At 35.6% G+C, this 13,137-nt stretch overlaps 2 protein-coding genes across 2 annotated transcripts; one reads left to right on the plus strand and one right to left on the minus strand.

Moving 5' to 3' along the window:
- Positions 1 to 6,837: 6,837 nt before the first annotated feature.
- Positions 6,838 to 10,682, plus strand: LOC147534040 (potassium transporter 5-like). The gene is made up of 8 exons (XM_086647520.1): positions 6,838 to 7,184; positions 7,428 to 7,653; positions 7,844 to 8,092; positions 8,227 to 8,277; positions 8,377 to 8,637; positions 8,797 to 8,964; positions 9,196 to 9,450; positions 9,559 to 10,682. Exons 1-8 carry the CDS (start codon positions 7,029 to 7,031, stop codon positions 10,497 to 10,499), a joined length of 2,307 nt encoding a protein of 768 aa, XP_086503646.1. The 5' UTR covers positions 6,838 to 7,028; the 3' UTR covers positions 10,500 to 10,682.
- A 1,635-nt stretch (positions 10,683 to 12,317) lies between these two features.
- Positions 12,318 to 12,773, minus strand: LOC147534041 (nuclear transcription factor Y subunit B-5-like). Its single transcript, XM_086650087.1, has one exon. It carries the CDS (start codon positions 12,771 to 12,773, stop codon positions 12,318 to 12,320), a length of 456 nt encoding a protein of 151 aa, XP_086506213.1.
- Positions 12,774 to 13,137: the final 364 nt, after the last annotated feature.

Genomic DNA, 13,137 nt, shown 5'->3' on the forward strand with positions numbered 1-13,137 from the left:
ACAGTGAAACTGGATATCATCAATCTCATCTCGGATTTCTTTGCTCAAAATATCCTCCCGGAGCAGGTCAACCACACGCATATCTGTCTCATCCCCAAAACCAAAAACCCGCAGACCACTTCGGACTATCGCCCCATCAGCCTGATGAATACCACCTACAAAATCATTACCAAAATCATGGCTAATCGGCTCAAGTTGGTGCTTCCTGATATCATTTCCCCCTTTCAAGCGGCTTATGTCCCTGGCCGTCAGATTACGGATAACATTATCATCAGCCAAGAGATCGTCCATTCTTTCAAAATCACTAAAGGTTCAAAGAGCTACTTTGCGCTCAAGCTTGATATGTCGAAAGCTTTTGATCGGGTCGAGTGGAGTTTTTTAGAAAACATCATGCACCGAATGGGTTTTCACTCTCAGTGGATTAGGCTTGTTCATACCTGCATCTCGACTTCGACTATGGCTGTTCTGATCAACGGTCGCCCCGACCCTACCTTTAATGTTAGCAGAGGAATTAGGCAAGGTGACCCTCTTTCTCCTTTCCTGTTTGCTCTGGCTATGGAAGGCCTCAGTCGTCTTTTGGAGTCCAGTAGGGCTCCCGTGCCTTTTCAAGGCTTCCCCATCCCAAAAACCAACATCAGTATCAAACATCTTCTTTTTGCTGATGATTGTATTATTTTTGGTCAAAACTCCCTCGTTAATATCAATTCTCTGCAGCTTATTCTGGATTCTTTTTGCTCGGCTTCTGGGCAGATGATCAACTTCACTAAGTCTACCATCTTCTTTTCGAAGAATACCCATCCAAAATTCAAACGTATGATCATTCGTAACTTTAAAGTCCATCAGTCCTCCAATATGGACAAATACCTCGGCACTCACCTGTTTATTGGGGCCAATAAACGGAAGCTGTTCTCTTCCCTCACCACTCAGATTCAGAACAAACTGTCTAAATGGCAGGCTTCTCTTCTTTCTCCAGCAGGCCGCTCTATTGTCATCCAAACAATAGCAGCGGCTGTTCCCCTATACCAAATGCAATGCTTTGTCATCCCTAAGGGTATAAGCGACCGCATTGAAGTTCTTCAGAGAACTTTCTGGTGGGGAAAATCAAAATCTATTCATACCATCAACTGGTCCGCCATCTGTCTCCCCAAGAAAATGGGGGGTCTTGGATTCCGTTTCCCGATCCTCGACAACCACGCATTTCTTAGCAAGCTTCTTTGGCGTCTCTTCAGAGATCCGGGCTCCCCTTGGGCTGATATCCTTAAAGCGAAATACTTCACCAAGGATAATACACCCAAAAAGGCAAAGACCCATCACTCGTGGATTTGGAAATCCCTCTCCAAGCATGTGGACAAGGTTACAAAACTAATGTTCTGGGATGTGAATAAAGGTAATAATATTAACATATGGTATGATTATTGGATACCTAATCATCCTCCCCCTATATGTAATACTACTAATAGTACCCTCACTAAGGTTTCTCAACTTATTATTGATAATCATTGGAATATGAATATACTAACTCAATGCTTCAACCAGGATATATGTAATTCCATTTTGAGTATAAATCTGCAGGAACATCTAGATGATACACCTCGATGGATGCTTACCAAAGCAGGTAAATTTACCATTAAATCGATGTATTATTATCTACGTACTGAACATAATGAATATGAGACTAAGGAATGGAACTTCATCTGGAATCTTCCTATCCAACCAAAAATCAAACTATTCCTCTGGAAATGTTGTACGAACAGCTTGCCGGTTCGAGGAAAAATTGGGCAGTTTATTGGCCAAACCTTTGAATGTGTTTTCTGTCGAGCCCATGAATCTCTTGCTCATGCCCTACTACATTGTGATTTGGCAACAGTTGTCTGGTTTCATTTTAGTATCTTTTCGGGAAACATTACTAATCTTATTGACTGGATTATAACTTGGAAGGATATTGATGAGCAGGTTAGTAGTCTTTTCGCTAATATTCTTTGGCAGATTTGGAAAGCACGATGTGACAGATGCTTCTCTAATGTGAACATCCTTCCCATGATGGTGATAGATCAAATAAAAGGCACACCGAACCTCCTCAAGAATCAGCCACTATCTCAACCTTCAGTTAGAAATACCCATTGGTCTCCCCCAACAGCTCCATTCATTAAGATCAATGTTGATGCCTCATTTCTGGAGGGAACAGTAATGGCAGGGATTGGATGCATCATGTTCGATGATCACGCTAACTTTATAGCAGCTTCAGCATGTAATTATAGAGGCCAAAATGCGGAAGAATGCGAATGTTGGGCTATCGTCAAAGCCCTCCAATGGGCTACATCTCAGAAATTCGATTATCTTCATATTGAAAGTGACAACAACAACATCGTTCAAATGCTTAACGGGTCACAAATTGATATTAGTTGGCAAGCAGGCAAGCTCTTCGATAAACTCCGTCTGCTTGAAGGAAAATTCACCAAAGTCATATACACTCACATCAGTAGAGATGGTAACGAGAAGGCCGACATCTTAGCAAAATGGAGTCGCAGGAATATGGGAACCTGGCTATGGCGAGCTCTTTCAGATCTTCCAGACTCCTTACGAGCGTCTTTGTGTTAGGTTCTGTGTTTTTGGTTTTTCTCAACAAAAAAAAGAATAAGTGACGTGGTAGTACGGAATTTTACACTTATTTCAAATTTAAGGCACATAATCTACCATAATTCTAGTTAAAGACCTTTATTGATTGTCCACCACCTTTTGGTGTAACGGTTGGACACCCTCTTAAGCCCATGAGGTCGTGGGATCGAGTCTCGGTGGAAGAAGTTGCCATCAAGATTATCCTATGTAATCTAGGCTACAAATAATGTAATAATTTGTCGGGCTTTAAGCCTCCTTCATTCTCCATGATGCATTAATGTCTTGTAACGACTAACGTAGATTGTAGTCGAATTCTCAAAAAAAAAAAAAAAACCTTAATTGACTGTTTCTAAAGAGAGAATTTGTCTTAACTCTAATCGAGACTTCGAGACTAATCGATACCCCTCGATAATGGGTAACTGAGTTTACTTTCTTAGATTACCTTTTTTTTAATCAAAAATACGAAAATCTTATTAGTATTTGAGAATAAAATGTAATTATTACGAACTATTATTGAAAACAGACCTCAATCACTCTTGTTCACGATCAAATCAAACAAAGAATGTCGAATTCTAAAACTACCACTAATCACATTGAAGTGTTATTCTTGATAATTGCATTTTATTTTTTCTTCAAACATGACCTTTGTGTTTTTTACAACAATTAATATTGCATGTTTACGAAGGTAAGCTCAATTACAATTAGTGTTGAGGGGGTAAAGTGGAAAAACTTATTGATTTTCTAGTTAAGAATGTAAATATTGTAAATCTTCTCTTTTATAACAAGGACAATTATGGATCAACCATTAAAGTTAACTGACAGTGTAAACAAAAGGGAGCTAAATTTGAATTTACAAAAAATAGAGCTAAAAAAATGTTAGTCACAGAATAGGGGGCCAAATTTAAATTTACAAAAAATAAGGAGCCAAAAAAGAAGATTGTAAAAAAATAAGAGGTCAAAAAAGGAAATAACGCATAAATTAAAAGAATGACCTAATAACCTAATAGCTAAGTGGTCATATGCCAACAACCTTTGGTTGGAGTAGTAAGAGGTTTAATCTTCCACCTTATAGGTCTACGGTTTGAGGCACACTGACAATTCGAAAAAAAAAAAAATAGAGAGACACACGAAGAGTTTTGCTTCATTCTATATCCCAACTTGCTGGAAACTTATATGTTTCTGTTCTGTTTTGTTTAAATTAGTTTTAATTTTGTTTGGATAATTGTAGATTTGCAATATTTAGGCACTTATCAAGGAGTTCTTGATAAACAAGACTTCATCTAAATTTAGGGAATCTTCCCCTTTTCCTAGTTATCATTATCTGATAAGGCAACCTACAAAGAGAGGTTTATGAATTTTTTTTCCTACAAAAATGAGCTTGCCAATTGGGTTTGTTAGCTTTTAAAATTCTCTTTTCTCAAGGAGAAATTTAGTTGTTTAAAGAGAGTGCTAGTATTGAATCCATGATTCATTTGTTTAAATCTTTGTTTAAATTTCATTGTATCAGTTCCCAGTATATCGATACAGTGATACTGACCACGTTAAATTATCGCGTCTTTACTTTATATCCATACCTCCGATTATTATATAATCGTGAATTTAACAGATGTCATGATACATATGGTATCCGTATATCTGACATTGCTAAAAAAACAAATTTTGGTTCTTATTACAAATTAGTTTCTATTCCGACATCTTTAAATTTTGAATGTCATTTTTTTTCCGGTGGGTGAGGTCCGTGAGGACCTCTTAGCATGAATTATGTCCATGGAAGGTGTATGGGAGAAGAGGATTCAATCAAGATAGCTATTCTTTACAACCTCTGTAACAACCAGTTTAACCCATTATTTTGATTTAGGGAAAAGGCTATGTTCCCTTAGACACTCAGGTATAATAAGGAAGTACTTAGTATTTGGATTTGATTTTCTATGTAATTTTATAGTTTCTTCTTACCAATCGATCTTACCACATAATACTTAGCCGTGCGCGTTTCTAAGGTACCCTTTCTTTGTTCTTCTTTTCTTTTTTCTTGCAAATTCTAAGGTACTCTCTTATAGTGTAGTTTTTTTGTCTTTCTGTTCTCGTTTAAGTATGATAATCCAGATAACTATAATCATAAAACAATAATATATTATTGTTATATGTTGATTTATTATCATATTTATATAATCAATCATGGGGGTTACGGTGCGCTCGTACCCTCATACAATGAGTTCAACACAACCTCGAAAGTGGTAACATCCTTGTATAACCAAAATACACTTAGGTTCCGTTTGGTTCAGTTTAAAATAATTTGAAAGCACTTATAGTAGGATAAAGCCAAATCCTCACAGACTTTACTACTATATTTGTAACCATTGATACTTGATAATTTTTTCTTCGTTGAAATACTTGACAAGTGATAACTGACTTCTATGACGGTTCGGAGGACCACAAAAGTTCTTACCTAGCACTAGAGTTAAGCAAATTATGTTATCATAACTATTTGAAGACGATTATAATAAGTGAATCATACGAGTTGATCCAAATCTCTTTTTTGGTGCGAATTCTGTTAGATCTTGGTTCGACAATTTATAAATTTTAAGAAAATTCTTAAGGCTCCCCCTTTCAACGTGAACTGCTGAAATTCTGGGCAGGAGCAAAAGTTGGCTTTAGAGGTGCTCTTATAGCTTCCCTAAATCCAATTGATTGATAATGAAAAGGGGTATGAGAATCTCTAGAAATGTTATTTTGTATATATACTTATGTTACATGATTATTTTTGTAAAGGAGTAATTAGTTATTTTGAAGATTTGTGATGAGATGATTTATACTAGTTTGAATCAAGCATTGACATTTGACAACTAAGACAATTAAAGATATCTCAAGGAAACTCTAGAAATAGAATGACATTTTGAGATATATCTGTTTAGAGCACCTCAAATGCAACACACAGGAAAAATTATAAAAATCATTGATGTCAAGTGTGAAAAGTGAGTCTCTAAGCCGTCTCTTTCCTGCTCTATTAGAGAGACTTATCCAATGGGACAATCAATATTCTAAACTAAAAAATCAATTGAATTGTTTGTGTGACACTTAAAGATCTTCAATATGACATTCTTTATATCTCATAAAAAAAAAAAAATATGACATTCTTTATATTATTTTAGAGATTTAAATTGAGTTTTGCATTTGAGATGATCTTAACTACAACCACATTATTTAATAGATCCAAATTTAATTTTGCATTTAATATTTTTTTCTTATGTGGCACTCATAGTTTCTAACATTAATTGCCGCACTACAGATGTTTTAATAGGTTTTTCTTGAAATGATTTTCTTTTTTGAGGTGAAATCAGGAGTTGTCTAATCAAATTTAATGTGTGTTAAGTTCATCTCCATCTTATATGTTGGTGAGTTCGACAATGAAGAGAATGAAGAGTGTATAAGTAGATCTCATCTTCCGTCTTAGTGTTGTGTAACTCGTTCAAGTATTCTCTTTTGTAGTGGGGGGGAAGTAGAGAGATACAAGGGAGTTTTGTAAATTTAAGGTGAAAGAGGGAAAATTGTACTCGGAATTGTAAGACTCATGCGCCGGTCAGGCGCTCACATGACTCGCTCGAAGTACATCTTATAATATTATTCTTTACTTGTGTTTATATTATTATTTGTTTCATGACGTGGTCGATTAATGTTTTAACCAAAATAACATTAATATTCATTTAATCTTAATACAACTTATCGGTTGGTAAAGCAGAATATCGACTCTTATGATTTATGAGACAACCAAATATGCATTTTCAACAAAAAAGAAATTAACATGCAAAGACAATATGTACAACAACTTAATAACAAGATAGACAAAGTCTAGATTTACCAAAAATAGTCAAAATTACTTGCACATAACAAAACTTATATCTAATCGAAATCGCACACAACACGAACTCCCATGAGGCATGATTAGCATTATTACATATTTCTTCAACATACTCTGATTATGCTTCCATATGCGAACACTGAAAGACATAATTTTTCGTTTTTGACTATCTTCAACGACGCTAAATAGAGAAAAACAACTTAAAACCAAAAGAATCAACATAGACCAAGTAAAGAAAAAATGTAGAACTTAAAAATCAAGACTAGTATTAACAAAAAGGACCAAGTCAAAATTAACCAAAAATAGTTTAAAAGCGAGTGAATAATTTTAGGGTTAATAGACAAGTATTAATTACTAATTTTACATTTTACAGTTTGGGAGAATAGTAAACTTACACGTTATTAACACACAAAACAACATTGTTTAGTTACTTCCTCTATATATACACCATTGTTGTGTGCTTGATACAAACGGGAACCTACTTTTCTCTCTCTCTCTGTCTTTAACTAATTAACTGTGAGAGGTTAAAAGAAAATTAGAAGAAAAAGAAGAGAAAATGTCAGGTGAGGCCATGGATGAACAAGCAGATAAAGCTAATGATGAAGGGAATACTAATGCTGGTAAACCCATGAAGTTGAATCGTTACGATTCTTTAACCGTTGAAGCTGCCAAGATACCCGGTGCGGCCGGTGGTATGGGTCATGGTACCAAGGTAATTTCCTATCTTCCTCTTTTTTCTTTTCGTCCAAACTAGGTATAACCCGTGTCTATATGACACAGACAGTTTACTTTTATGCTAGTAGAAAAACAAAACTGGAAAAAAATATTCTTTTGTCTCGCATAATTTTTTTTCTTTCTATATCTTGGCTTGCATCTCTTATACCATAATTCGTACTCTCTGGAATAAGATTGAATTTTTCAAGACGAAATAGTAATTTATTTTATTTTAATATAGGCGCTTAGTTCGGCTGCAGTACTATCTCTAGCTTTCCAAAGTATGGGGGTAGTATATGGAGACCTTGGAACGTCACCGTTGTATGTGTATGCAAGCGTCTTCACCTCCGGTATAAAACATAACGATGACATATTGGGTGTACTCTCTCTCATCATCTACACCATCACTCTCCTTCCTCTCCTTAAATACGTCTTCATTGTTCTTCAAGCTAATGACAATGGCGATGGTAATTATTTATTTGTTTATATTCTCTTCTAATCAAACTACTCCCGGATTATAGTTCCATTTATTTATTTACTTGAAACTCCATCTAGTTTTGGGAAAAGGGAAAAAAATTGTAAGTACTTAACTTAGCAAAAAAAGAAAATCGTGTGACATTACAAAAACTAACCCATTGTTGTCGAATATGTATGTAGGAGGGACGTTTGCGTTGTATTCATTGATATGCAGATATGCAAAAGTAGGTTTATTACCGAACCAACAAGCAGAGGACCAAGAGGTATCAAATTTTCAGCTAGAGATGCCAAGCAATCGTGCACGTAGAGCTTCAATGCTGAAATCATTGCTCGAAAACAGCCAATTTGCAAAGTATTTTCTTTTGTTCGCCACCATGCTTGGTACTTCTATGGTCATTGGTGATGGTGTTCTTACACCTTGTATCTCAGGTGCCAATCCCCAATTCTTCCTTTTATAGTTGAAAACTTGTGAGTTTGAGATAAAGATTAGACGGCCTCCGATTTACATAGTAACTAGAATGTACCTACTTAATTGAATCTAATTATTTTTCTCTTCGCGACAGTTTTATCTGCAGTTGGAGGAATCAAGGAAGCTACATCGTTCATGACAGAAGGTGTGTTTATGGATTAAATTCGTGTTGGTTAAAAATTTTCTTATTATATTTTACACTCATATTACCCTAATTTATGTGTTCTCTTTAACAAAAATACAGATAGGATTGCGTGGATATCGATAGCCATATTGATTTTCTTGTTCGCTGTTCAAAGATTTGGAACCGATAAAGTGGGATATTGTTTTGCTCCATGTATTTTGATTTGGTTTGCCTTCATTGCCTTAATTGGTGTCTACAATTTCTTCAAACACGACCCTAAAGTGATCAAAGCCTTAAACCCTATGTACATTATATATTATTTCAAGAGGAACAACAAAGACGCTTGGATTTCTCTTGGTGGTGTTGTCCTCTGTGTAACAGGTAAACCATAATGTGGCTCGTTTTCGGCGACAGTTTTTGTAACTGTTACTTTATTTGCTTGACTAGTTGCACTAGTAGTTTAACGAAATCAACAAATTTTTCGTGTTATTTGTAGTGCATTATCATATATTTATGTGTTGGATTATGGTAATATTACAGGAACTGAAGCAATGTTTGCGGATCTTGGTCACTTTTCGGTTCGATCGATACAACTCAGTATGTGCACTGTAACATATCCTGCTCTCATCTTAGCATATATTGGACAAGCTTCATACCTTCGTTTACATAGTGATGACATTGCTGATGCCTTCTATAAGTCTATTCCAGGTGAAGTATTCTACCAAATTATCCTTTCTTCTGCATTCTAATAAAAGTTCCTCAATCCCTCTTATTATTAGCTACCGCTAAAATACTTTTCACGACAGTTTACCAATGAAAAGACCACAGTTTTACTCGCACTGTTACTATATTTAGAAAACTATCTTATCAAAACTGTGGTATAAATTAGATCTATTTTGAAAAATATAAGAACTAACTATATGATCAATTGTTATACAGGTCCTGTCTACTGGCCTATGTTTGTTGTGGCGGTTATCGCAGCCATCATTGCTAGTCAAGCTATGATCTCAGGATCCTTCTCGATCATTCAACAATCGTTGTCCTTAGGGTGCTTTCCTCGTGTTAAAATCGTTCACACATCCACTAAGTATGAAGGACAAGTTTACATACCAGAGATTAATTATCTACTCATGTTAGCATGTGTTGGAGTTACAGCAGGATTCAAAAATACTGTAAAGATTGGGAATGCATATGGTAAGTATCAATTATAAACCCTAGCTAGCTAGCTAGCTACCTAAAGCATACTTCATCTGTTTTCGTCATTGCTTATGTCTAAGAAAATCGTAATTTTTCGGTGTCCAGGAATTGCTGTGGTGTTTGTGATGACCCTCACAACCGCTTTTCTAACTCTGGTCATGATAATGATATGGAAAACTCATATACTTCTAGTAATCGCTTTCGTACTAGTAATCGGTTCAGTCGAACTTGTTTACTTGAGTTCAGTTCTATACAAATTCGATCAAGGAGGGTACCTTCCATTAGCTTTAGCTGCATTTCTCATGTTCATAATGTATGTATGGAACTATGCATATAGAAAGAAATACGACTACGAGTTAGACAACAAAGTTACCCCCGACAAATTGAATGAGATTGCGGCTGATAGAAAGTTATGTAGAATACCAGGACTTGCCATATTTTACTCAGAACTTGTTCATGGAATCCCACCTATCTTCAAGCACTACATTGACAATGTACCAGCATTACAATCAGTTCTTGTGTTTGTCTCCATAAAATCACTTCCTATAAGCAAAGTTCTGCCAGAAGACCGATTCCTTTTCCGAAGAGTTAAGCCAAGAGAGCTTAACATTTTTAGATGTGTTGTAAGATATGGGTACACTGACATAAGAAATGAAAATGAGTCTTTTGAAGGAATGTTAGTAGACAGATTGAAGGAGTTCATAAAACATGAGCTCTGGGTATCGGAAACGAATAGATCAAGTCGGCAGGGACGTATTTCGGCTTCTCAAGAAAGCAAGAAATTAGAGACTGATGGGGAAAATGTTGATGGTAATGCAATGAATGATAAGGAAGAGATTGAGGCGGTGGAGAGGGCAGTTCAAGCTGGAGTTGTTCACTTAATGGGTGAGAGTGAGGTGGTTGCCCAAAAAGGATCTGGTTTGGCTAAGAGGTTTGCTGTAAACATCGCTTTTAACTTCTTAAAGAAGAATTTGAGACAGACCGAAAAGGTGTTCGATGTCCCACACAAACGCCTATTGAAAGTAGGTATGACTTATGAACTTTAATTACTTTAGATCAAAATAACCTTATATATGTCAAGTGTAATAGTTATTTTTTCTCGATATGTTGTCATTCGGTCGATGTACTAGTAAGACGTTTGTAAGGAATAAATTGAACTGTATCCTAGATGTAAGCTCAGATGTTTCCATAGTTTATTGTAATAAAGCTAGTTTCAAGTGTTTCTTAGATGATTACTTTGTCAATGTTGTTTATCTCTACATAGTGTTAGCTAAAGGGATACATAGTACCTAATAGAGGTGTCCTTATCAAACAATAGGCCAAGTAAAGCTTCATTCCACTCTTTAGAAGATGTACTAACTTTAATATAATGTTCATTTGAATTAGGGCGCAAAGTTGACATTACTCCATTTGTGTTCCAACTGGTAGCCCAGATATTAATATTGTCACCGGAACCTAGACCGTGTGAGAGTCAACTAATGGATTTCTTTTATGAACTCCTTTCTAAATCCAGAAGGAGTTTGTAACTCTAGACTCAGGCAAGTCTCTGTTAGAATAGTCTAGCACGTGACAGAAAAGTGATCTAGTAACCAAGTCTAATCTATAGGTCATCTCCACTCATACCCAATTGATTTTGAGTTGGATGACTACAAACTTAGCACGATAACAGAACAATTTACGTCAACCGAAAAGAAAAAAAAAAAACACGTGTTAAACTCAAAGATCGTCATCATTACCAATTGATTTTGAGTTGAATAACTACAAACATAACAGTTCAAAAAAAAAAAAAAAACAAATATAACATAAGTTATAGTCTTATAGAAGCCTTAAAAGTATTTCTTCTTATCTATCACTTGCTAGTTGGTCCTTTTATAAACTTTGATTAAAGAAAAAGAAAGACTTTATTCAACTTCTCTTAATTTTCTAGTGGTCAAGAATATCTTCTAACATAAACTAGAGGGGAGCTCAACAATCAAGAATGAGTACTAGACACCCACACCTAATTAACAATCTGATTTAAATATGGATACACTTTAGACAGAGCTCAAGATTTGATGCAGTTTCCCACAGCAAATCAGGTATTTTAAGAGACAATTTTGGAGATGGTCCCTCAGTTTCAGGTTACTGATTGAGATTAAACTTCTATAAATATAAAACAATTAATATTACCAACCCTAGTTTTACTTAGCCCTTGATCCAGAATATAAGGTTAGGTCCATGGTGAAACTAGATCAACTAGGGCATTTCATGATGAAGAAGAACACTATGTAGTCTGAGAAAGAAAAAGAAAGGGTTAAGATACAGTACTACTTGAGATTAAACCAAGGCTACTAACCCTAGCTAGTTTCACTTAGCCTTTGACCCTGAATATAAGGTTATATCCATAGCAAAACTAGATCAACTAGGGCATTTCATGATGATGAAGAAGAAGAAGAAGAAGAAGAAGAAGAAGAAGAAGAAGACAATTGATATAATTTGGTGATTTGAGTATTAGTGCACTTACCTTGTAACATGGTTTAGAAATCCTTTTAGGCAGCTGGATTGAAGAGCTATTTATCATGATCATCTCTTCATCATCTAGTTGATTTCATTCACCAAGCTCAAAATCATGCGAATCGAGAAGGTAAGATACTAATTAACCCATATTAATTACTATAAATTTCATAAGCATACATACCCAATAGTAATACTATCATATATTTAGAAACCCTACAAGTTTCTTTTACATACCCAAATACTAGCTTGGATATACTAGAACCTTGTACATTTTTTTTCAACAAACCTAGTTCATACTCATAAGTTATAAAGATAAATTAGTATCTCTTCATCACAAACAAAGATCCCAAGTTTAGTATCTTAAGATATTAGTTATGCCTCGAGCTAGAACCATAGACGTTCTTCGGAACATTGAACTTGAGATGAGTAGGTTCGTCTTTGTCTTCAGCAGTGTTACCCGCCTTGTTTTGGTTAGCTGTTTTCTCTCCTTCTACTTCCCTATACTTGTTTAAGTACATCTTCAATGGATCAACATAGTCATCAAACCCTAGTGTCCCCAGAGCCCAGCAAATATCATCTCCATTAAGCGTCTTTCGCTTCTCTTTGTGACACTTATCAGTAGCTTCACCCGTAACGAAGCTGATGAACTCAGAAACACTCTCTTGCATAGTTTCTCTAGCTTCTTTAGATACCTTTGCATTGGTTGGTAGGATTTGTTTCATTATCCTCCCAACATTTGCAATTGGTAATAGTCTATCTTGCTCCTTATGGTCATCACCACCACCACCACCACCACCAACTGAGCCACCAGAAGAGTTCATCATACTTAAACTTAAGTTGTATCAACTATCGAACAACCAACTAAATTACGTACGCGTTGCTCTTAAGCATACACACGTTGTACTTCTTCGTCTCAATTTACTTCTACACATTTATATAAACATCCCATATATGAATATGTATGTACATGTACTAGTGCTTGATATCATGTATAGGTCATGACACATCCATGGTTGCTAAGACGATCAGCATTTAATGGTGGGTCACCATGCTCGAGAGAGTAAAAAAGATGCCCTAGCTAGAAAGGGTTTGAGACCGTATTCTCGCGTTACCTATAGGCAGGCTCTTGCTTCTTCGTGTTTATTTATACTCTGAAAAGTTTGTTTAGTAATTAATCTAGTATAAAAT

The sequence above is a fragment of the Eschscholzia californica genome, unplaced genomic scaffold (assembly GCF_041429995.1).
Source record: "Eschscholzia californica isolate CP2 unplaced genomic scaffold, dmEscCali1.0.p SCAF_6, whole genome shotgun sequence".
In the NCBI taxonomy this organism is placed as follows: Eukaryota; Viridiplantae; Streptophyta; class Magnoliopsida; order Ranunculales; family Papaveraceae; genus Eschscholzia; species Eschscholzia californica.